We start from the raw sequence: 27,176 nt of genomic DNA on the forward strand, positions 1-27,176 counted from the left end.
CGCCCCTGGGTGAGTATAATCTAACCTCTTTTTCTCATCTTTCAGGTTACATCGGGGGCTTATCTACAGAATGCTGTAGATAAGCCCCTGATGCCCGTGGGCTTAGCTCAACTTCCATTTTGGGGGTGACAGAGTCCCTTTAAATAATTCTTACCTCTAATCTATCCAACGCAGAATCACATCTTCTCTCCTCTGGGTGCTGGGCCCTATTATCCTCATAGCGTTGCAACCTTATAATGCAAGGCAAATGTTAAAGAAAAGCTAAATGGTCACTGTTCACTCAACAAACTTTGCAAAATCAATAGTACATGTGAATATAAGAAACATTGTAATGTATCTTATCAGTGAAATATGTTTCTTTCTCCACTTATGAACAACTTTTTCCTTTCCAACCTGCCTCCTGAATGCACAATTCATTCTAAAATACAGTTTTAATATGTCTTGGTCAAAGAAAGATGGACTGACAGCTCACTGAGGTGTCAGGTTAAAGAGACTATTAAACTTAATTGATAATGGAGGGGAGGAGGAGTCAGAAGCAATCAGGATAGTGAGAGACCAGCAAGACAAAGGTAAATCCAGCTGAAGCATGAACCCAATGTATTCCACTTTAGTGCTGGATTCACAGCTACACAGCTCAGTACGCTGTATAATGTCTTCTATGTTGCTGCTGTTGGTTTTATTGGTGTGCTATAGAAAAAGAAGGCCAAGAGTCTATCTCCCTGAGTGCAGTGTAAGGGAGACATCATAACAGCTATTCTCCTCTCACTAGCTCATAGACAAATGAAAATTAGAAATAGAGCATGCAGCAAGGAAACCTGGGAAAATGAATACAAGTCATATACTAGTCATAAATAGTGTTCTGCAAACACGTCAGCTTATTCCGAAAGGATCCCTGATGCAATAGATTCTATTGCGATTTGTTGCATGTGGACTTTTACTTTTAGTGGATTTTTAACGTGAACTTGCAATGGATTTCAGTCTATGAATTCACAAATAGTGAAATTTTTAATTTCCAGAGCAAAAATTGACATTTTCCATTTCTAATGCAGATTTCTTTTACAGCATTTGGACTACATTTAGTAAAATCTCATCCACTTTGCTGCTAATGTAATATGATGTGGATTTTCTGACTATAAATCTGGATGTAAAATCGTCACATCTTCAGTGAAAATTTCCAGTACAAAAACTATTCATTTGAATTGCAACGGAAATGTCCTAAATTTATTCTGTTTAATTGCAATCCATTTTTTAGCTGGATCAAAAAAAAAGTAGCCTGCACAAATGTTTTGTCGGGTCAAAAAAACAGACAGCAATTGTATCTGCTTTATATGAAATTGAACTTTATGGAAAATGGATCACAATGCATGCTCATCTGTTATGTCATCCATTATCGGATCCATCTTTTAAACACAGAGCATGCTCTGATCAGCTGGTGAGTTCTCCTTCAATGGAAATCTTCAAACAGAAGCTGGACAGACATCTGTCTGAGATGTTATAGTGAATCCTGCATTGATCGGGGGGTAAGACATGATGACCCAAAAGGTCCCTACCAGCCCTAACATTCTAGAATTCTAGGATTCTATGACTATAGGTGTTCAACGAAACCTCTAGTTACGAACGGAACATAAATAGATGAAAAATGGAAGCCAAAATGTGCAACAGATTGTTTTTTTTATACTGGATCTGTTACAAACAGATGACAATTGGTGACGGGAGAAGAACCTGACACTACAAGTGGTAAAAATACCTAATCTGCAGTCGTCTTAACAATTCTGAAACTAAACAGAGAATATGCGGTGAGGAAGGAAGTGGGGGTGAGGGGCGAGAATGGGATTATGCTTTACATTAATCTGAGGTGTACATTCTCATTTACCATCTGAAATTGTGACCATCATCTAAGAAGCCTCTAAGGACTAGAGCTGCACTTTGCCCTAAGCCTCGCAGTCTATTCGATGAGACAATTAGGCCCCATTTTATCAAAGTGTTTATGACACAAATCTGGTGTAAAACACATTGAAATGTCTGACAATTTTTGTGAAATGTAAGGCTCTGAAAAAAAAATGCAACTTTTGGCTTTTTGACCCCAGTTTTGGGCAGCCCAACTAAATTGGGCTGAGCTGGGGCGTGACAGCATGGTGACACCTTCGCATACAATACATGACGAGCTGCGGAGGAGTACCTTACACCACAAATCTTACTCCAGTCTCTGACTTGTGGCGAGGCGCATGGAGGCGTCACTTTTAGGCCACGTTCACACATTCAGTATTTATTATTATTATTTATTGTTATAGCGCCATTTATTCCATGGCGCTTTACAAGTGAGGAGGGGTATACATAATAAAAACAAGTACAATAATCTTGAACAATACAAGTCATAACTGGTACAGGAGGAGAGAGGACCCTTGATCAGTATTTTACCTCAGTATTTGTAAGCCAAAACCAGGAGTGGTTGATAAATCCAGAAGTGGTGACGTGTTTCTATTATCCTTCTCCTCTGATTGTTCCACTCCTGCTTTTGACTTCCAAATACTGAGGTAAAATACTGACCAAATACTGAATGTGTGAACATGGCCTTAGGAGGAACCTGCTTTATTAAGAGGAGTGCACTTCTTAATGAATCAAGCACCTCTGACTCCACCACTCTACCTCATAAAGAGTTAGTGATCAACATGTCAAAGGTCGTCATAATAATGTCACCTGACCTTCAGAAATCACAGAATCGGCATCGTAGAAGCGACACAGGTCTAGGAGGTAAGTAAATGTGGTATTTTACTTTGTGTGGCGCACTTACAATTTAGGCTGGTTTCACATTTGTGGTTGTGTCCGCAGCGTTTCTGACGCATACATCCGCATGCGTCCTGATTTCATATCTTTAACATTGTAGACGCAGGTGCATGCGTTTGTATGCGTTCGCCTGCGTTTGCTTACTCATGCGTCTTTTCGCGATGTGCGGCTGGGCGCAGCAAACGCACCATGCTGCAATTTTTGAGGCGGCAAATTTCCATCAGATATGGGCAGACACGCTCATGCGGATGAGTGCGTTAAAAAAACGCATTACTGTCTATGGGAACGCATGCGTACGCATGTCTTTACGTACGCATGCGTTCGATGAGCTTCCGTACTTCGGACTGCGCATGTCCAGGAACTGATTTAGACACGCCCATTGAGACACACCCTCCTGGAAATATTGAATGCATGCGCATAAAATGCGCAAACGCATGCAAAAAACGCATGCAAACGCAGCATTTTTTTTCTGTCATGCGTATGCTGATGCGGGTACAAAATGCAGCGTTATCATGATTTTGCATTTGTTTTTCCATGCGTTTTCAGTTGCGGACGATACGCTGCGGACTCAACCGCAAATGTGAAACCAGCCTAACCTGTCACTTGATAACTGCAGCCCAATCGATTGCAGACGGGTATATTTTTCTCTGAAATACCAAGATAGACTTTAAAAATCCATATCTGGTGACTAGACTAGTCCGGCTCCCACGGCCTGCTTTTGAGACCCATCAATCACATGCAGCGTAACAGCGGCATTTAGCAGGTTAACAGCCGCGGTTGGATCGCGATTCCACCCGCAGCTGTTAGAGGCACATGTCAGCGGTTCAAAACAGCTGACATGCGCCGGGAAAGATGTGAGCTCAGCGATGGAGCCCCCATCAAAGAGGGAGACATGGCATGCGTAGTATTAGTACGGCGCATGTCGTGAAGGTGTTAATACTGTACCATTCTATGTAATGTACAACTATAGTACATTGGGAGTCTGAAATTCACCACCTGACCCATCAGAGGCCCATGCTGCTATGTTATTCCTCTCCCATGTTTTACACTGCAGCTTTGCTTGTTCAGATTGGCTGCTGTGTCCGGTATAAGAAAAAACAAAACCAGCTGTCTAGAAGATGCATGGGAGGCATTATGGTGCTGCACTACCTGAGTATGTCTCTCTGTGGGTGGACGCTCCCCAGGTTCTGGTCACCGGCGTACGTTTTGGAGGAATTTTGCACCCAGTGCTCAATCTGATTGTTGTAAATTCTTCTCCCATCTGTGAAATGAAGGAACATCTGAGGTATAAATAGATTAAGAAATCATTCTGAGAAATGAGTGCAGCCATGACTATAATATAATTAATATTTAGCAGTTCCTCTTTAATGAGGAAAGTAGGTTACATGATACATTTGGGAGACGAGGAGAAGAACTTCCTTTCGCAACTTAAGTAAAGAAAACAGAAATCTAATTTTAAAACTTTAGGAAAAGCGCAGGTTACATGTCCTCGACAAATCTAATTCAAAGGACTATAAAAGCAATGGAAACACTAAGAAGTCGAAAACAGCCACAAGGAAGTGCACTGTACCTTTCTCTCGAGAAACACCAACTGGAGGCTCATAATTATACTCTCTGTTGCCATAGTTTTCTCTATGTACAGACTCGCAAAATCCATATCTTTCATCATATCCCTGCCTGAAAAGATAGGAAGAGGTCAAGCAAATACGACATGAAGAGGACAGATTTTTTTTTTTCTGAAGTTATGTTCTTATTAGATGTAACAGTCATACATTTGTGCAAAAACACACTCCAAGATACATCAGGGGCACAAGATGAACATATAGAGCTAAATCCCTACAGCAACAACGAAGGTTTAGCGTCATCTTTATTCAGTCACCATCTTATCTGCAACTGAAACATATATATGTCAAACAGATAGATGGATCATTGACATTGTCCAGAATACCAGAGTGCCTATCAGCCATACACTCCTTCTTCTCATCATGCTTCCTAATACTCAATAAAGACAAAACAATCCTCATAATCTAACAAGTTAGTGAATGCCGTCATCATCTCCCGCCTGGAATACTGCAATATTCTCCTCTGCGGCCTCCCAACCAACACTCTCGCACCTCTCCAGTCCGTCCTTAAATCTGCTGTTCGATTAATTCATTTCTCAATTTGATACAGCTCCTCTCGCCTCTGCCAATCCCTTCACTCAGTTCCAATAATTTCCCAGTGAATCCAGGTAAAACTACTAACAATGGAATTGTAAACCAGCAGACTTTTGGGCTCAGATAAGCCTTCAACCACCCTGACACTCTTTGCACTGATTGACAAAGGCTCAAGGACTTATGAGCTGAAACGTTGCCATTTTCCACAATGACGAATAATTCACTATTTTTTGCATCTGAAAAGTTGACTGCAGTGCTGCCTAGATCTTTGGATTTTCCTATTGTAAGAGTTGTTTGGGCGACAACTGGTGGGTGAGCAGCAATTACTACTCTGGACTTTTTTTCTCGTTTTTTACGAGAGAGATAGACTAGATAGATAGATAGATGATAGATAGATAGATAGATAGATAGATAGATAGATAGATAGATAGATAGATAGATAGATAGTGTGACAGAGTCACTGGCATAGTATGTGAAGGGAAATATGTATCACTGCGCATACTGCGGTCAGTGATGTTAAACCAGATGGCAGTTTTGTAATGACTACCGCAAGCTCAATGAAGTGTCCCGTTTTGATGTGTACCCGATGCCCCACGTGGATGAACTCATTGAGTGAATAGGACGCGCATGGTACATCACAACCCTCAACCTGAGGAAGGGGTACTAGCAGATCCCCATGTCCCAGAGCGCCAAAGAGAAGACAGCCTTCTTGATGCAGGATGGGTGTTTTCAGTACAGCAGGATGCCCTTCGGACTGCAGGGGGCCTCAGCTACCGCCCAGAGGGCGATGGATCAAACCCTGGCTCCACATAAGAAATATGCCGCAGCCTACTTGGATGACATTGTCATCTTTAGCCCTGACTGGAGATTGCACTTGCCCAAGGTATTGGCGATCCTCGAGGCATTGAGGAAAGTGGGATTTACCATAAATCCAAAGAAGTGTGCTATAGGGAAGGAGAAGGCCAGGTACTTAGGCTACATCTTTGGGGGAGTCAAGATCAAGCCTCAGTTGAATAATATACAGGCAATTCAGAAGTGGCCGCAGCCGCTATACAAGAAACAAGTGAGGGCATGTCTTGGGATTGTAGGGTATTACTGGCTTTTTATACGGAACTTTGCCATAATTGCTGCACCATGGTGGAATGGACTCCTGACACAGAGATAGCGTTTCAAGAACTCAAGCAGGCTCTGTGCAAGCACCCGGTTCTGATTGCACCAGACTTTATCAAAGAATTTATGGTCCAGACCGATACTTCAGAGGTTGGGTTGGGAGCCATGCTGTCACAGGAAATAAATGGTGAAGAGCAGGGCCGGACTGGGACTAAAATTCAGCCCTGGCATTTGAAGTTACACAGGCCCACTTGTCACATGGTGACTGTATAATATCTTTGTACACTTGTAGGCAGGGCCGGTTTTAGGCAAAGTGGGGCCCTAGGCAAAGTTTAAAATGGGTCCCCAAATGCTAACATATTGCACATCACACAGAAGCCTTTCTGTTGTATTTACGTGCGCTGAGTTCAGGCCGCTAAACGAGTTTGATCGACAATACTGAAGTTGTTCAATGCTTGTTTCCCGGCCTCTTTCCACCAGCTGAGGAATAATGATGAGACAGAACGATCACTAATACATCACTAACAGATCACCATACAGTATCATGTTTTCAGCAGCACATCTACAGTTTACACTGGCAATGTGCTGCTGACAACAAGGCTTTTTGTTCCAGCAAAAACAATCCGAATATGCAGCATTTTACTTGTTTAGTAAAATACACCCCATAGTCCTCCATATATTATAATGTGCTCCATAGTCCTCCATATAGTATAATACACTCCCTATAGTCCTCCATATATTAAAATACACTGCTCAGTCCTCCACATAGTATAATACACTCCTCATAGTCCTCCATATAGCATAATACAATCCTCATAGTGATCCATATAGTATAATGCACCGCCACAGTCATCCATGTAGTACAATTCACTTCCCATAGTATAATGCACCCCATAGTTCTTCATATAGTATAACGTATTCCCCATAGTCCTCGATACAGTATAATGCAGCCCACATATAGTATAATGCAGCCACCCCAGAGTATAATGCAGCCACTCCAGAGTATAATACACCAACCCCAGAGTATAATGCAGCCACCCCAGAGTATAATGCAGCCACCCCACAGAGTATAATGCAGCCACCCCAGAGTATGTAACCCCCATAGAATATAATACAGCCCACCTCCCCATAATATATAATGTAGCCCCCCATAGAATATAATGCAGCCCCCCATAGTATATAATGCAGCCTCCCCCATAGAATATAATATACCCCCACAATAGTATATAACACAGCCACATAGTACATAACATGGCCTCCCCCATAGAATATAATATACTCCCCATAGTATATAGCAAAGCCCGCATATTATATAGCACAAACCGCATAGTATACAGCACAGCCTGCATACTATAGCACAGCTCGCGTAGTAGATAACACAGCCCACACAGCAGTATTCAGCACAGACCACACAGTAGTATACAGCACAGACCACACAGTAGTATACAGCACAGCCCACATAGAAGTATACAGCACAGTCCACACAGTAGTATACAGCACAGCCCACAGAGTAATATATACAGCACAGCCCACAAAGTAATATATACAGCACAGCCCACAAAGTAATATATACAGCACAGCCCAGAGAACTATATACAGCACAGCCCACAGAGAACTATATACAGCACAGCCCACAGAGAACTATATACAGCACAGCCCAGAGTACTATATACAGCACAGCCCAGAGAGTACTATATACAGCACAGCCCAGAGTACTATATAAAGCACAGCCCAGAGTACTATATACAGCACAGCCCAGAGTACTATATACAGCACAGCCCAGAGAGTACTATATACAGCACAGCCCACAGAGTACTATATACAGCACAGCCCACAGAGTACTATACACAGCACAGCCCACAGAGTACTATATACAGCACAGCCCACAGAGAACTATATACAGCACACAGTAGTATACAGCACAGAGCACAGCCCACAGAGAACTATATACAGCCCACAGTAGTATACAGCACAGAGCACAGCCCACAGAGAACTATATACAGCCCACAGTAGTATACAGCACAGAGCACAGCCCACAGAGAACTATATACAGCACAGAGCACAGCCCACAGAGAACTATATACAGCCCACAGTAGCATACAGCACAGAGCACAGCCCAGAGAACTATATACAGCCCACAGTAGTATACAGCACAGAGCACAGCCCACAGTAGTATACAGCACAGAGCACAGCCCACAGAGTACTATATACAGCCCACAGTAGTATACAACACAGAGCACAGCCCACAGATAACTATATACAGCCCACAGTAGTATACAGCACAGAGCACAGCCCACAGAGAACTATATACAGCCCACAGTAGCATACAGCACAGAGCACAGCCCACAGAGAACTATATACAGCCCACAGTAGTATACAGCACAGAGCACAGCCCACAGAGAACTATATGCAGCACACAGTAGTATACAGCACAGAGCACAGCCCACAGAGAACTATATACAGCCCACAGTAGTATACAGCACAGAGCACATCCCACAGAGAACTATATACAGCCCACAGTAGTATACAGCACAGAGCACAGCCCACAGAGAACTATATACAGCCCACAGTATACAGCACAGAGCACAGCCCACAGAGAGCTATATACAGCCCACAGTAGCATACAACACAGAGAACAGCCCACAGAGAACTATATACAGCCCACAGTAGCATACAGCACAGAGCACCGCCCACAGAGAACTATATACAGCCCACAGTAGTATACAGCACAGAGCACAGCCCACAGAGAACTATATACAGCCCACAGTAGTATACAGCACAGAGCACAGCCCACAGAGAACTATATGCAGCCCACAGTAGTATACAGCACAGAGCACAGCCCACAGAGAACTATATTCAGCCCACAGTAGCATACAGCACAGAGCACAGCCCACAGAGAACTATATACAGCCCACAGTAGTATACAGCACAGAGCACAGCCCACAGAGAACTATATACAGCACACAGTAGTATACAGCACAGAGCACAGCCCACAGAGAACTATATACAGCCCACAGTAGTATACAGCACAGAGCACAGCCCACAGAGAACTATATACAGCCCACAGTAGTATACAGCACAGAGCACAGCCCACAGAGAACTATATACAGCCCACAGTATACAGCACAGAGCACAGCCCACAGAGTACTATATACAGCCCACAGTAGTATACAGCACAGAGCACAGCCCACAGAGAGCTATATACAGCCCACAGTAGTATACAGCACAGAGCACAGCCCACAGAGAACTATATACAGCCCACAGTAGTATACAGCACAGAGCACAGCCCACAGAGAACTATATACAGCCCACAGCAGTATACAGCACAGAGCACAGCCCACAGAGAGCTATATACAGCCCACAGTAGTATACAGCACAGAGCACAGCCCACAGAGAACTATATGCAGCACACAGTAGTATACAGCACAGAGCACAGCCCACAGAGAACTATATACAGCCCACAGCAGTATACAGCACAGAGCACAGCCCACAGAGAGCTATATACAGCCCACAGTAGTATACAGCACAGAGCACAGCCCACAGAGAGCTATATACAGCCCACAGTAGTATACAGCACAGAGCACAGCCCACAGAGAACTATATACAGCCCACAGCAGTATACAGCACAGAGCACAGCCCACAGAGAGCTATATACAGCCCACAGTAGTATACAGCACAGAGCACAGCCCACAGAGAACTATATACAGCCCACAGCAGTATACAGCACAGAGCACAGCCCACAGAGAGCTATATACAGCCCACAGTAGTATACAGCACAGAGCACAGCCCACAGAGAACTATATGCAGCACACAGCAGTATACAGCACAGAGCACAGCCCACAGAGAGCTATATACAGCCCACAGTAGCATACAACACAGAGAACAGCCCACAGAGAACTATATACAGCCCACAGTAGCATAAAGCACAGAGCACAGCCCACAGAGAACTATATACAGCCCACACTAGCATACAGCACAGAGCACAGCCCACAGAGAACTATATACAGCCCACAGTAGCATACAGCACAGAGCACAGCCCACAGAGAACTATATACAGCCCACAGTAGTATACAGCACAGAGCACAGCCCACAGAGAACTATATGCAGCCCACAGTAGTATACAGCACAGAGCACAGCCCACAGAGAACTATATACAGCCCACAGTAGCATACAGCACAGAGCACAGCCCACAGAGAACTATATACAGCCCACACTAGCATACAGCACAGAGCACAGCCCACAGAGAACTATATACAGCCCACAGTAGCATACAGCACAGAGCACAGCCCACAGAGAACTATATACAGCCCACAGTAGTATACAGCACAGAGCACAGCCCACAGAGAACTATATGCAGCCCACAGTAGTATACAGCACAGAGCACAGCCCACAGAGAACTATATACAGCCCACAGTAGCATACAGCACAGAGCACAGCCCACAGAGAACTATATACAGCCCACAGTAGTATACAGCACAGAGCACAGCCCACAGAGAACTATATACAGCCCACAGTAGTATACAGCACAGAGCACAGCCCACAGAGAACTATATACAGCCCACAGTAGTATACAGCACAGAGCACAGCCCACAGAGAACTATATACAGCCCACAGTATACAGCACAGAGCACAGCCCACAGAGAGCTATATACAGCCCACAGTAGTATACAGCACAGAGCACAGCCCACAGAGAACTATATGCAGCACACAGTAGTATACAGCACAGAGCACAGCCCACAGAGAGCTATATACAGCCCACAGTAGCATACAACACAGAGAACAGCCCACAGAGAACTATATACAGCCCACAGTAGCATAAAGCACAGAGCACAGCCCACAGAGAACTATATACAGCCCACAGTAGTATACAGCACAGAGCACAGCCCACAGAGAACTATATACAGCCCACAGTAGTATACAGCACAGAGCACAGCCCACAGAGAACTATATACAGCACACAGTAGTATACAGCAGAGCACAGCCCACAGAGTACTATATATAGCACAGAGCACACAGTAGTATACAGCACAGAGCACAGCCCACAGAGAGCTATATACAGCCCACAGTAGTATACAGCACAGAGCACAGCCCACAGAGAACTATATACAGCCCACAGCAGTATACAGCACAGAGCACAGCCCACAGAGAACTATATACAGCCCACATCTCTTCTCTTCCTCCCCTCCCCTCCTCCGAGAATGGCCCCACAGTCCAGAAAAAAAAAACAACTCTCCTCACCTCTCCTCTTGCCAGCGTTGCTTCCGCCTTCCTGCTCCTGTCTCAGCAGCGTGCAGTCTGCCCGGGACACAGCAGGTGCGCGATGATATGACGTCATCGCGCACCCGCAGTGTCAGAGGCAGAGCGGGGAATGATGGGAGAGGAGCGTCTGTAGACGCTCTCTCCTCCATCATTGCATTCAACTGTACCGGCGTCTATACGCCGGTATAGTTGAATGCGACGGCGGGGGCGGCGGATCGAGCGGCCCACCACTGGCACCGGCCCTTCTGGCATTTGCCAGAAGTGCCCGATGGCCAGTCCGGCCCTGGTGAAGAGCATCCCATTCTATACCTGAGCCAGAAATTCTCTTCCTGTGAGAAGAACTAAGCCATAGCTGAGAAAGAGTGCTTGGCTATAAAGTGGGCCGTAGACACCCTGAAGTACTACCTGCTAGGCCACAGGTTTAAGTTAGTTTCAGACCATGCCCCTCTGCGATGGTTGAGGGTACTTTCACACTTCCGTCTTTTTTGGTCCGTTGCAATCCGTCGTTATGGGCAAAAAACGGATCCTGCAAATGTGCTTGCAGGATGCGTTTTTTGCCCATAGACTTGAATAAGCGACGGATGGGCACACGTCACATCCGTCGTACGACGGATGCGTCGTGTTTTGGCGGACGCGATGCACAAAAAATGTTCAATGTAATGTTTTTTTGTCTGTCGGTTCCGCTTTTTCCGACCACGGATGCGCGGCCGGAACTCCGCCCCCTCCTCCCCGCTCATCACACTGGGCAGCGGATGCGTCGTAAGACTGCATCCGCTGCCCACGTTGTGCTAAATTTAGCACAACGCCCGTCAGTATGTCGGGCCGACGGTTTGCGATGGCCCCGTACCGACGGAAGTGTGAAAGTAGCCTGAGAGAGAAGAAGGGTTCTTACCCTTCTCACCCCGCCAGGGTGACTAGGTGATTCTTAGCCTTTCAGGACTTCACTTTCCAAGTAGAGTATAGGCCAGGGAGGTTACATGGTAATGCAGATGCTCTCTTCCAAATTCCCTGTTTGATATCTGAAGGTGCCAAAACCCCTAGCTTTGGGCAGAATGGGAGAATATGTGACAGAGTCACTGGCATAGAATGTGATGGGAAATATGTGTCACTGCGCATATGTCGCACCCCAGGAGTCTGGTTGTCACAGTCGCATTGCCTCCCTCACAGGGGGTGATGTCATGCCTGGAAGCAAGGAGGAATCCCCTTAGCAGGTAACACAGCATCCAACACCTTTCCTGACGCCAGACCAGAAGGGGGAGCTCTAAACCCGGTTTCAGGGGAGCTTCCTCCATAAGTTCTGGCCTGGAGGCAAAGTTAGTGTGTGAGAAGGAGTTAGAGAGAGCAGACAGTGAAGGAGGAAGAGGCAAGTGAGGAGAACCTGTGGGGATTGGAGCTGTGACTGAGTTCACCCCAGGACTGAGAGCCAATGTTGTGAATTCCGTTCTGGAGCTCCCTCCTGTGGTTGCTAATGGTATTTTTGTGAGTTCTGCCCTTGGGCTCCCTCTGGTGGTTTCGAGTGGAACTGCTGCTCCGTTGGTAGCTGTAGCAGCTGCCATCACTGATCGCCTTGCCTGGGTTTGTTATTTAAACCTGCTCTGGGCTTTAGTTCATGCCAGCTGTCAATGTCTTAGGTTGGATTTGGTTCTCTCCTTGGATTTCTCATATGGCCTGTCCTTGTCAGCAAAGCTAGTTCTTGTTCGTCTATTTGCTTTGGACATTATTGCTTTGCAAATATGTCTCTTTTTGTCCAGCTTGTCACTATGTCATATTCAGGCTAGCTGGAAGCTCTGGGAAGCAGATTTGCCCCTCCACACCGTGAGTCGGTGTGGAGTTCATTTTTTGTAAACTCTGCGTGGATTTTTGTAGTTTTTAATACTGACCGCACAGTATCCTTTTCTCTCTGTCTATCAAGTTTAGTATTGGCCTCCTTTGCTGAAAACTGATTTCATTTCTGTGTATGTCATTTCCCTCTCCACTCACAGCCAATATTTGTGGGGGGCTATCTTTCCTTTTGGGGTTTTCTCTGAGGCAAGATAGCTTTCTATTTCCTTCTTTAGGGGTAGTTAATTCTTAGGCTGTGAAGAGGTGTCTAGGGAGAGTCAGGAACATCCCACGGCTATTACTAGTGTTGTTGTTGTTAGGATTAGGGATTGCGGTCAGTAGAGATACCACTTCCTCAGAGCTCGTCCCATGTTGCGTTTTAGCCACCAGGTCATATCGGTGTGGCCTCTTAACCACCAGGTCATAACAGCCAAAGACCAGACGCTGGAGTCTGTGGTTGTGTGGGGACTGCAGGCCCAGCAACTAAATCCGGAGGGCAGGAGATTGCAGGTCTCCTGGCCCCATCTGACACTTGGAGGCACAGCAGCATACCAGAGCCCGGAGTCGCCACGAGGGAGTGACGCCTGTAACAGGCTCAAGCTGCCTGCCATGCGGGTAGTGTTCCATTTAATTGTCAGACTGAGAGAGGGACTTGAGTAGAGCATAAAGCACCAAGAACCCAGAGAACAGCGCAGTAGGAAGGAGTCCAACACCACCTGGCTAGGTGGACTCTGAATTGCTTCCAGGCTGCCTGGATCTCCATTACCACCTGTTATCTGTGCCCTGGACTGCACCTTCAACCAGGGATTAAAGGTAAAGAAAACTGCAGCCCTTGTGTTCCTGCACCCCAAAAATCCCCTTACAAAACTGTACCAGTAGCCCTGGGGCCCCGCTCCACCTGTGGGGAGCAGAACCATCCCAGCTACATCACCATCGGCCCCAGTGGTCTTCTTAAGCAGCGTCGACCATCTATAGCTGAACACCACAGGTGGCGTCACGTTAAAATCCCTTATAATCTTCCCTTCCTCATTTTCATTGCGCGCCCAGGGCCACGGACCGGGTCAACGCTGCTGTGACCACCCCTTTAAGAACCGTCTGACCCGGTTCCGAGTACCCCACGGCCCTACTGGGCATCGCACATACTGCGATCAGTGATGTAAAACCAGATTGTTTTTGCCTCCAGCATGCTAAGTGCTCGGAGGGTTAATAGGAACCTATGTTATGGGCTGGTTTTAGTGGACCTCCATAGAGTGGGTGGGAGGGGGTCCACTGTATCTCCTCCTGCAGAGTCCTGACAGGACCTGTGTGATATCAAGGTCATGTGATCATCACATGGGTTGTTAAATACCTGGGAAGGAGGATGGAAAAGAAAAAAACGAATTATTTGGTTCACGCTACCGTTCTATGTCTATGAGCTTAGAAGATGCATTACAATTTAGGGCAAACAGTCTGCGCCTTATATTGCCATGTATGTACCGGACTCCTAAACTCAGAACTGTAGGACTTCACATATAATAATGACATAATTGGAATCTGTGTCTTTTCTGGTAGCTACACATTATTCTAATTAAGGACCATTTGTCATTGCGACAGTTTCTCTATGTAATTTTACAACTCTGTATTAGGAGACGGTTACACAAATAAAATCTTGGTTTGTCTGTTGTCAGTATCTGCAATGTGCCGTGCAATAAATAGTACAAGGAGCCATTGTAGTCTGTGTGCTAGCGCACAAGGGTGATTTTCCAAACAGACCTCGGGTCCACTTGGCCACTTGGAAGAAATCCTGCACCCATCTACTATGGGCACACAGAGCCGGTCACATCCATAATTTGCGTTCAGCGTTCTTCTGAACTTGATCTTAAATTGTTGCATCCATCCAGCCGAAAGTTGCCGCACAAATGGCTGTCCAAGATGTCAGTGGGAAACTGAGCACTTAAATGAATAAGTGAGCACTTCAGGTACAAATTGAACAGCAATCAGCAGATCGATAGATTAAAAATAAACCCAGCACTTTTATATTTCAGAAACTTAGGAGTTGATGATGGCACCGCACATCTCTATAATAGCTGTAAATGTGTGCAAAAAGCGTTCTGTAGCCGGCAGCTCCCCTCTGGCTGTAAAGGCACAAGTCTAACCTGATCATTATCCGCTGTTCAGAGATGGCGGCATAAACAAATCTTATATTGCTTCTCATTTTTGTCATTCTAAAGGTGACTTATATGGCAAGTTCAGCTCAAATAATGGTGATATGCTTAAAGGGAACCTGTCACATTGTACATCCAGTCCGATCTGTGGACAGCAGGGTGTAGTGAAGGAGAAGCCAAGCAGAATGATATATCTGTTTGTTGGAAAAGTTTTAGTATTACTGTACTTGTATTTAATCATTGAAATCGTTGCTGTTTTTATGGATGGGTCCAGTGGGCGGTCCTACGAGTGACTGACAGCTATCTGCATGCACAGTCATACAGGGAAGACTGTCAATCACTGTGTAGGACTGCCCACTTGACTCATTTGTACAGACACCAGGGATTTCTATGAATAAAATGCAAGTTTTTCTGAAACTTTTCCCTTCTCTATAACATCCTACCTGCAGATCGGGTTCCATTTTCAACATGACAAGTTCATTGTCACCAAATTTAGCATTGCTTAACGTGCCTGTTTGAGCCCTTACGTACCCCGCCATACATGTACACAAAGGTAAGACATAATTTTTGCCTAGTGCTGTCAACAGTAATTTACAGTCGGAATCAGAAATAGTTCTGATCTTGGGGTTTCCCACCAGCCAGCAATAGATAGTAGAACATATAAGGCAAGCAGTGGAATATCTGTAATGAAATCCAACTGCAAAAATGATTTTTAGCCCTAAATACAAGCATTTAAGTAAAAAAAATAATAATAAATTGTCCCCCGAGGTGGAAAACCATTACTTGTATGTCAATGTCAATAATGATTTCAGTACCTAAAACTCTAAATAAAGGGTGGGCAGTCTGCTTGCTACCACCCCATTCCAGGGTGCCGATGAGTTGTGAGAGTGTCATGAGGGCCCCAGGACTGTCATCAGAAAGTCCCTACTAGAACCTAAATTAGATACAAGACAGGCAATAATTCAATAGAAAAAAATGTATTCCACTTGATTACTTTTTTTTTTTTAACTTTGCTCCTCAACAAAAAAATAATATGACTCATGGATACGATGAGCAAAAATGGGAAAAAATCCTGCGTCTTAAAGGACAAAATTGCCTGTGCGCTTAAAAGAGTTAAATTCCACAATCTTATATTTAAACACATATAAAATTCAGAAAATAATCTAAAAAAAAACAGGTAAAATAAAGATGTCTCATCTCCCATTATAAATAATGCAGGTAGCCATTATCTGATTAATTAGGTGAGATCATGTTCCTAGAAGTCCCCACAAATCGCCATAGGCTATAATGAGATTGGTACCACATGAATAAAAGATATTCCCTTGCGCCTGTAACTACACTGCCTCTCCGGAAATGTAAATGATAAAAGTTATTCCTAAGATAGAAAATTGTCCCCTCCGCTCCATTCATTATCAATGGGACTCCTGGATTCAGACTCTTCCGGTAGTCCCATAGGCAATGGATGAAGCGGAGAGCGAGGGATCAAAAACTGGAGCAAGTTCAGAGAAGAGCAACCAAGATGGTGAGTGGATTGCAAACTATGTCTTATGAGGAACGGTTAAAGGATCTGGGAATGTTTCGCTTGCAAAAAAGAAGGCAAAGAGGAGACTTAATAGCTGTCTACAAATATCTGAAGGGATGTCACAGTGTAGAGGAATCATCATTCTCATTTGCACATGGAAACACGAGAAGCAATGGAATGAAAGGGAGAAGATACAGATTAGATATTAGAAAAAACTTTTTGACAGTGAGGGTGATCAATGAGTGGAACAGGCTGCCATGAGAGGTGGTGAGTTCTCCTTCAATGGAAGTCTTCAAACAGAGGCTGGACAGACATCTATCTGAGATGGTTTAGTGAACCCTGCATTGAGCAGTGGGTTGGACACGATGACCCTGGAGGTCCCTTCCAATTCTACCATTCTATGATTCTCTCCCAGATGGGACTCTGCAATGCCTGGATCCCGGATGGCAGAGTCTTAGTTTTGGGTTTCTTGGGGGTCCAGAAAGTTTATTGTGTTTATTGTGTTATGCTCTATGATTGAAAAGGGGAGGGAGGTTAACTGGTTGGGGAGGGCAGAGCCTAAAAAAAGGGGAAAGGCTATAAAACATGTCATTACCCAGCCCCAATCATGCTCCTAAAACGTTGGCAGTTGCAAAGTTGAAGCAATTCTTTCCAGGATGGAGAAGCATTGACCAGCTGAGGGTGGCTTCAGCCTTGAGGAGATAAACCCTTTAAAAAACCCGACTTCCTATGAATAAAGTAGATTAGAGTGCCCTACTCTGGTGGTCATACTGGGGTACTGCAACACATTTTTAAATATTTTAGTCTGAGAATCTATGATATAATGAAATGGGAGAAACTCACCGGGACAATGGCCGATATGCTTCACTTCTGTCGTATATCTCAGCCCGAGATGCAGGCCTCCTGTAATCTATGTGTCTAGGAATGTTTGCTGGGTATTGGGAATAATAGTCCCTCCATGGGGCAGGCCATGCTTGATGACTTCCTTGCACTGGATAAGGAGGGTAATACCCATAGCCGCCATCTCTGTAATGATGTGGAGGTGGAGGTGGAGGTGGTGGCGGTGGCGGATACATTCCTCTCCACTGGCCCATATTTTCTGGGGGTCTGCTCGGAGGCTGGTTGAACCATTGAGGAGGCCCATGGTCCATTTCAGTCAACTGTCACCTGTAAGTTCAATAATGTAATGTTGGTCACTTGTTCATTATCCTAGCACTCAATATTTATTTAAAGTAGTTGTCAAGGATTAGAAAAACATGGCTGCTTTGTTGCCTGACGTCTGGTATTGCAGCTAAGCCCTACTGAAGTGAAAGGAGCTAAACTGCAATACCACGTATAACCTATTGTCAAGGGTGGTGCGGTTTCTGAAGGAAAGCAGCTATGTTTTTCTAATCATGAATAACCCCTTTAAGTTAAAATACTGCAAGATATTCCCTTATATTAATCTATAAACTTTGTTTTCCCTTTACAATAGGGCGATAGAAAATCAGAAATAGCTGAGCTTGATTTCCAAACAATAATCTTCTGGGAATTCAGCAGAATATTGATGTGTTTTAGGCTGTTTTCTTAATTAGGTGTACATGTACCATCTCCAAATATAAGGATAAGTCTACACGTTTCATAAATGAAGCCACTGCCATGTACACTGGAGGTCCAACTTGAGGGTCTTATAGTTTCATAAAAGCAACACAACATTTTTCGTTTTTTTAATCCTCGGCTTCCAAGAATCACAATTATTCTTCCGTTGACATAGATCTATGAGGGCTATTGTTTTTGTGGAACAAATAGTTTTTAATGGCACAACTCATTCTAAATCCCTATTTATTTAGTGATATAATTTCATGGGCTGGGCTAGTTCCAGTGTGATGCGCACAATGACAGCGCACTCTCTGTTGTCAGCTTAGATCTGTAATAATGAGCCGCCAACAGAGCGGTGTCAGAATAACCAGCGTGCAGAGACCAGTGACCTAACTTGTGGGGGATGTGCTGGTCTCTGAACGATGGGTATTCTGATAAGCTCTGTTGCCAGCTTGTCACTGATCTGAGACGACAACAGAGAGTGTGCTGTCATTGTGCACATCACACTAGCCCAGCCAGTGAAATGAACATCACTGATGATGCCTCGTTTCAGGGAGGATGCAGGGGCTACGGCAGTGACCACAGGCTCTGCCCCGCTGATGACGCTTCATTTGAGTATTCCAGTATGCACTTGAATTCTCAATCGAAATGTCATCAAAAAGGAACTAGGCAAAAAAATAGAAAAGAAAGCATCATCAGTGATGTTCATTTCACTGGCTGGGCTAGTGCGATGTGCACAATGACAGCACACTCTCTGTTGTCGTCTCAGATCAGTGACAAGCTGGCAACAGAGCTTATCAGAATACCCATCGTTCAGAGACCAGCACATCCCCCACAAGTGAGGTCACTGGTCTCTGCATACCATAGTGTAATTAGGGAAGGATAAGGAATTTTTAATGCAAACGTATTAGAAAATAGTTTAGATTATGGCACTAAATAGATAGGGATTTAGAATGAAAATTACTTTGCCTTTGGAATATCCCTAGCCATGCTCCATACAATGTATTGAAAATAGAAAAAATCTTTGTACCATAGGATTGTCCATTGAAAACAAGTTATCACCTGTAAGCAGAAAAGATAACTTACCGGTCGGTGGGGGTCCAACAGCTTGGACCTAGGAATGGGGAAATTTTATGCCACTAGAATGGAGAGGCAGTGCACGTGGCTCGACCAACGCTCCATTCACTCCCAGTGGGACTGCCAAGCATAGCACTAACCTTGTGCATCCAACTTACTGCTCCATTCTCTGACGGGAATAACAGTGCCCCGTCAGGGATAAAAGTTCCCTATTTTCCCGATTGATGTGACTCCCAGCGGTCGGACCTCTACCGATCACTAAATTATCACCTGTCATGTGGATAAGTGATAACTTGTTTCCATCATACAACCCCTTTAAGCCTGGAGCTTGCAAGGCCAATGAAATGAATGAGGTTATATTGCGACCCGCAGGCGTCCCAAGGTAATTGCAAATAACCAAGGTTCCTGGTATATTGCGGATTTGGGATGCGACCCCATGCACTTTCATTATGCTGCGATGTCACAGCAGCATACATCGAATTTTGGCGGCGCGACCTACATCACGGCCAAAAGCGCCTTATAGTCCCAGCCTTATTCTATAGGTGAGTACAGGTACCGAGATAATGAATTCAGTCTTTTTGTTTTACTACTTTTAAACAATAAAAACCCCTTAACGAAAAATTGTATGAGTTGTGTCGTAATATTCTGAGAGCTACGACCTTTTTATTTTTCCGTCTAGGTGTGTTTTTTTTATGCAAGTTTGTTTTTGCTTTTATTGGTGCCATTTTAAAGTCCATATAGCTTTTTGTTCACTTTTATTTTTTTTATTTTTTTTGTAAGGCGAAACAAGTTACAACGTGCGGGATAAATAATGTGATATTTTGCTGTGGAACATGATGACGCTACATTAGCAAATATACAATAATATTTTCATATTTTTATCATTACAGATGTAGCAATTTTTTTTTGTTTTCTTTTCATATTTTGTGTAACAATGGAAAACAGCTGATCGGTGTAGGATCCCCACCATTCCGTTACTGACAGCCTATCCTAAGGACAACTCCTTTAAGGATTACACAGTTGTCACTGAAAACAATGTAACATACATAAGTGATGGGTCCTTTCCTCTTTGTGCAGCCTCTGTCCTGTCTAGATGAGGGTCCTGAATGAAAAGTCCATTAATTAAAGGGGTTATCCAGGCTGGGGGCTCAAGTCTACAGTTACTTTATGTGATTGCAGACTTGTGAATCCTCATAACGTGGAATGGCGCGCTGTCAGGATTCAGCAGTACAGAAGGTGGGAGTGTGGGTCAAGTGACTACAAGTATGGAATTTGCTTACGTCTGGACACATTCTGACTAGACTTGTCTGGCCTTGCTCAATACACTTGTATTAAGCGAGGCTGTGCACGTCTAGTCTTTACATGACCGCATGTATGCAAATCACATACTTGTGGTCACGCGCCTGCCCAGTCTCGGCACCGGAGAATTCTGAGAGCGTGTAGTATGCGCCATGTGAGGATTCACAAGTCCGCCGTCACGTAGAGTGATTCCACACTTGAACCCCAATTTGCATAATTCCAGACACATTCTGACTAGACGTGTCTAACCTGACCTAATGCACTTGTATTTAGAAAGGCCGCGCACGTCTAGTCGACATGTGACTGCATGTATGCAAATTGCTCCCAGCGCCGGCACCGGAGAATTCTATCAGTGCGCACCATGCACGTAGTGAGGACTCATAAGTCTGTAGTCACACAGAGTGACTGCAGACTTGTACCCCAAGCCTGGACAACCCCTTAAAAACAGTACACCTACCTAATATCCATATTAGAAGTTATCCATATACCGTTACCTCCATAGCAATATAAACCGGGCACTTACATGTCAATTAAGGTGATGTAGATAATAATACAGACTTCTATGTGATCCAAAGCTCAAATCTGGGCCTGAGAGGTGCAACTGAAAAATCCCCCAAAAAAACACAACAGAGGATCGTTACCTACAAAATATAAATCACGAAGAGACTCACCTGCGTCAGTCACGACAGAGGAGGCCTGATTCTGAGCAAACCGGGCTAAAGTCCATCTGCCACATGAGCTCCGGAGCGTCATGGATTAGCTGCAAGTCTTTGTATACAGACAAGAAATAATGAAGGGTCAAGGTGCGAATGATGACAAACTCGTTCAGCCGGCCTGAAGCTAAAAATACTACAGGGGAATCTCAGCGACTGGGCTGACTGCATGATAGTAAGAAGCATGCAATACACTGCAATACAACCATACGACTGATATTAGCCCCATAATAACACTTTATATAGGAATTCAATGGATAGACCCATCTCTATGCTATGAACACATTCAAATGGAATTTTTTGAATTATTTGCTTCCTACATGCAAACTTTGAAGTAAGGGAGAAGACTCCGTTTCGTAGCCATTGTTACTTTTTTTTTTCCCTGTAAATCAATAATACGTGTGAAAATAATAAATTTTGTAATATATCTTATCAGTGATATCTGCTTCTTTCTCCTCCTGGACTGACCCTTCATTCTCAAAATTCTCAATTAACAAGTATCGCTTCTCCTTCCGGAGAGTGACATGATAAGCATGTCGAGGTGAGGAGACTTAAAGCCGCAATGCTCCTCTGGGAAATATGCAAATTGTCTCTTCAGAGAGGAAAAGGACTAGAACTCTAGTGCCACCTATTGGAAGTAGCAATCCTAACAGTCAATGTCGACCCTTTAACGAGCCTTGTCACATGACTTAGGATAAAAGCCAAACCAGAATCTCAATTTACACACACTATGTTTCGGAGAACTGCCCCTCGTCAGTGCAAAGTGGAGATCTGGTTTGGCTGATTGAGAGGTGTCTGACCGGGATCCAAGAAGTATCGTTTCTCCTTGCAGAGAGTGACATGATAAGCATGCTGAGATGAGGAGACTTAAAGCCGCAATGCTCCTCTGGGAAATATGATACTTCTTGGATCCCGGTCAGACTCCTCTCAATCAGCCAAACCAGATCTCCACTTTGCACTGATGAGGGGCAGTACCCCGAAACACGGTGTCTGCAAATTGAGATTCTGGTTTGGCTATTATCCTAAGTCATGTGACAAGGCTCGTTAAAGGGTCAACATTGACTGTTAGGATTGCTACTTCCAATAGGTAGCACTAGAGTTTTAGTCCTCTTCCTCTCTGAAGAGACAATTTGCAATTCACAAGAAAAATCTGTCATTAGTGAACACAGACCTTTAAATGACTGAGATCGCAGATGATAGCTGGTGCTTATGAAGTTCTATGGAAAACTGTAACTTTTGTTTCTGGAAAACTTGCCGCAGATCTGTGTCTGATTCATGTGACGTTATTGTGAGGGCCCGATCGTTACCATCATGACTATCTCCGCGTCAGCACAGAGCATGGTGTAAGAGGCTTCTGTCAGTGCGGCACTGTGTAATCATTGCACTCCTGGTGCATTGCAATGCTTTATATCAGTGGAGTAAAAAAGTTAAAGACTCATAGAGGGACTAAGTAAAAAAGTTAAAAATATATATATCTGATAAAATATACTACAGTGGGTACAGAAAGTATTCAGACCCCTTTACATTTTTCACTCTTAGTTTCATTGCAGCCATTTGGTAAATTCAAACAAGTTCATTTTTTCTCATTAACCCCTTCACCCCGAAGCCTGTTTTCACCTAACTGACACGGCCAATTTTTACAATTCTGACCACTGTCACTTTATGAGGTCATAACTCTGAAACGCTTCAACGGATCCTGGTGATTCTGAGATTGTTTTCTCGTGACATATTGTACTTTATGATAGTGGTAAAACTTCTTCGATATGACTTGCATTTATTTGTGAAAAAAACAGAAATTTGTCGAAAATTATGAAAATTTTGCAATTTTCAAATTTTTCATTTTTATGCCCTTAAATTAGAGAGTTATATCACATAATATAGTTAATAAACAACATTTCCCACATGTCTGCTTTACATCAGCACAATTTTGGAAACATAATTTTTTTTTGTTAAGGAGTTATAAGGGTTAAAAGTTGAAAAGCGATTTCTCATTTTTGCAACAAAATTTGCAAAACCATTTTTTTTACGGACCACCTCACACTTGAAGTGACTTTGAGGGGTCTATATGACAGAAAATGCCCAAAAGTGACACCATTCTAAAAACTGCACCCCTCAAAGTACTCAAAACCACATTCAAAAAGTTTATTAACCCTTCAGGTGCTTCACAGGAATTTTTGGAATGTTTAAAAAAAATTGAACATTTAACTTTTTTTCACAAAATTTTTACTTCAGATCCAATTTGTTTTATTTTACCAAGGGTAACAGGAGAAATTGGACAACAAAAGTCGTTGTACAATTTGTCCTGAGTACGCCGATACCCCACATGTTGGGGTAAACCATTGATTGGGCACATGGCAGAGCTCGGAAGGGAAGGAGCGCCATTTGACTTTTCAATGCAAAATTGGCTGGAATTGAGATCGGAACCCATGTCGTGTTTGGAGAGCCCCTGACGTGCCTAAACAGTGGAAACCCCCACAAGTGACAGCATTTTGGAAAGTAGACCCTCTAAGGAACTAATCTAGATGTGTGGTGAGCACTTTGAACCTCCAAGTGCTTCACAGACGTTTATAATGTAGAGCCATAAAAAAATTAATATTAATTTTCACAAAAAATGATCTTTTTGCCCCAAATTTTTTATTTTCCCAAGGGTAGCAGGATAAATTGGACCAAAAAAGTTGTTGTGCAATTTGTCCTGAGTACGCTGATACTTCATATATGGGGATAAACCACTATTTGGGCGCATGGCAGAGCTCGGAAGGGAAGGAGCGCCATTTGACTTTTCAATGCAAAATTGGCTGGAATTGAGATCGGAACTCATGTCGTGTTTGGAGAGCCCCTGACGTGCCTAAACAGTGGAAACCCCCACAAGTGACACCATTTTGGAAAGTAAACCCTCTAAGGAACTAATCTAGATGTGTGGTGAGCACTTTGAACCTCCAAGTGCTTCACAGAAGTTTATAATGTAGAGCCGTAAAAAAAAATTAATATTAATTTTCACAAAAAATGATCTTTTTGCCCCAAATTTTTTATTTTCCCAAGGGTAGCAGGATAAATTGGACCCCAAAAGTTGTTGTGCAATTTGTCCTGAGTACGCTGATACTTCATATATGGGGATAAACCACTGTTTGGGCGCATGGCAGAGCTCGGAAGGGAAGGAGTGCCATTTGACTTTTCAATGCAAAATTGGCTGGAATTGAGATCGGAACCCATGTCGTGTTTGGAGAGCCCCTGATGTGCCTAAACAGTGGAAACCCCCACAAGTGACACCATTTTGGAAATAAGACCCCCTAAGGAACTTATCTAGATGTGTGGTGAGCACTTTTAACCCCCAATTGTTTCACTAAAGTTTAGAATGTAGCGCTATGAAAATTAAAAAATCATTCTTTCCACTAAATGATGTTTTAGCCCGCAATTTTTTTTCCCCAAGAGTAACAGGAGAAATTGGACCACAAAAGTTATTGTCCAATTTGTCCTGAGTACGCTGATACCCCATACATTGGGGGGAACCACTGTTTGGGCTCACGGCAGAGCTCGGAAGGGAAGGAGCGCCGTTTGAAATGCAGACTTAGATGGATTGGTCTGCAGGTGTCATGTTGCATTTGCAGAGCCCCTGATGTACCTAAACAGTAGAAACCCCCCACAAGTGACCCCATATTGGAAACTAGACCCCCCATGGAACTTATCTAGATGTGTTGTGAGAACTTTGAACCAACAAGTGCTTCACTACAGTTTATCACGCAGAGCCGTGAAAGTAAAAAATATTTTTTTTTCCACGAAAATTATATTTTAGCCCCCACGTTTTTATTTTCCCAAGGGTAACAGGAGAAATTGGACAACAAAAGTTGTTGTCCAATTTGTCCTGAGTACGCTGATACCCCATATATGGGGGGGAACCACTGTTTGTGCGCATGGAGGAGCTCGGAAGGGAAGGAGCGCCGTTTGAAATGCAGACTTAGATGGCTTGGTCTGCAGGTGTCATGTTGCATTTGCAGAGCCCCTGATGTACCTAAACAGTAGAAACCCCCCACAAGTGACCCCATATTGGAAACTAGACCCCCCACGGAACTTATCTAGATGTGTTGTGAGAACTTTGAACCCCCAAGTGTTTCACTACAGTTTATAACGCAGAGCCGCGAAAATAAAAAATATTTTTTTTTCCACGAAAATTATATTTTTGCCCCCACGTTTTTATTTTCCCAAGGGTAAGGCTGGTGTCACACTTGCGTATTTATCTGCATGCGTTTTTTTTTAAAACGCATGTGTGAAAAAACGCATGTAAACGCGGTAAAACGCATGCGTTTTTTAGACGCATGCGTTTTTATAGAAAAACACAAGAAAACGAGAAAAAACCAAAAAACCCTAACCCTAACCTGAAATACGTGGCACTGAAATACGTGGCACTGAAATACGTTTATATACGTATATACGTATATACGTATATAAGTGCCATGATATTTCAATGGCCACGTATTTAAGTGCCACGTTTATAAGTGCCACGTATATAAGTGCCACATATATAAGTGCCACGTATATAAGTGCCACGTATATAAGTGCCACGTATTTCACGTAAATGCCACAATATTTCAGTGCCACGTATTTCACTGAAATATCGTGGCACTTAAATACGTGGCACTGAAATATCGTGGCACTGAAAGACGTGGCACTGAAATACGTGGCACTGAAATACGTGGCACTGAAATATCGTGGCACTGAAATACGTGGCACTATGACTGTCAGAAAATGTTCATTAAACGGTTAGGGGTGAGTTTAGGGCTAGGGTTAGGGTTTGGATCACTTTATCACTTTGATGGTGGTGGGTGACTTTTCAGTGTGTGTTCTGGTTTTTTTCTATAAAAACGCATGCGTTTTTAACGCAAACGCGTTGAGATCGGACGCCATGTCGCGTTTGGAGAGCCCCTGATGTGCCTAAACAGTGAGAACTCCCCAATTCTAACTGAAACCCTAACTTCAACCCTAACCCCAGCCCTAACCCTAGCCCTAACCCCAACCCTAACCCTAGCCCTAACCCTAGTCCTAACCCTAGCGCTACTTTCACACTAGCGTTTTTTTGCATACGTCGCAATGCGTCGTTTTGGCGAAAAAACGCATCCTGCAAAGTAATCTGCAGGATTCGTTTTTTCCCCATAGACTAACATTAGCGACATATTGACACACGTCGCAAGCGTCGTGCGACGGTTGCGTCGTGTTGTGGCGGACCGCCGGCAGCAAAAAACATTACATGTAAATTTTTTTGTGCCGACGGTCCACCATTTCCGACCGCGCATGCGCGGCTGGAACTCCGCCCCCACCTCCCCGCACCTCACAATGGGGCAGCGGATGCGTGGAAAAACAGCATCCGCTGCCCCCGTTGTGCGGCGCTTGCACAGTATGCGTCGGTACGTCGGGCCGACGCAGCGCGACGGCCCCGTACCGACGCTAGTGTGAAAGTAGCCTAACGGGAAAATGGAAATAAATATATTTTTTTAAATTGTATTATTTTTCCCTAACTAAGGGGGTGATGAAGGGGGATTTGATTTACTTTTATAGCGTTTTTTAGGCGGATTTTTATGGTTGGCAGCCATCACACACTAAAAGACGCTTTTTATTGCAAAAAATAGTTTTTGCATCACCACATTTTGAGAGCTATAATTTTTCCATATTTTGGTCCACAGAGTCATGTGAGATCTTGTTTTTTGCCGGACGAGTTGACGTT

At 44.0% G+C, this 27,176-nt stretch overlaps 1 protein-coding gene across 3 annotated transcripts in view; it reads right to left on the reverse strand.

The window, feature by feature from the left end:
* SEC16B (SEC16 homolog B, endoplasmic reticulum export factor) overlaps positions 1-27,176 on the reverse strand; it is a 203,089-nt gene that overhangs the window by 169,622 nt on the left and 6,291 nt on the right. For 2 of the 3 annotated variants that reach the window (XM_077277621.1, XM_077277623.1), the window contains exons 2-6: positions 21,422-21,518; positions 17,640-17,963; positions 4,355-4,461; positions 3,934-4,045; positions 155-230 (exon numbers count right to left, since the gene is read on the reverse strand). In XM_077277621.1, coding sequence (XP_077133736.1) covers positions 155-230; positions 3,934-4,045; positions 4,355-4,461; positions 17,640-17,947 — 603 coding nt within the window. In that variant the 5' untranslated portion in view covers positions 17,948-17,963; positions 21,422-21,518. The other variant, XM_077277622.1, reaches the window with a different exon arrangement.

Source organism: Ranitomeya variabilis, chromosome 8 (genome assembly GCF_051348905.1).
Source record: "Ranitomeya variabilis isolate aRanVar5 chromosome 8, aRanVar5.hap1, whole genome shotgun sequence".
NCBI lineage: Eukaryota > Metazoa > Chordata > Amphibia > Anura > Dendrobatidae > Ranitomeya > Ranitomeya variabilis.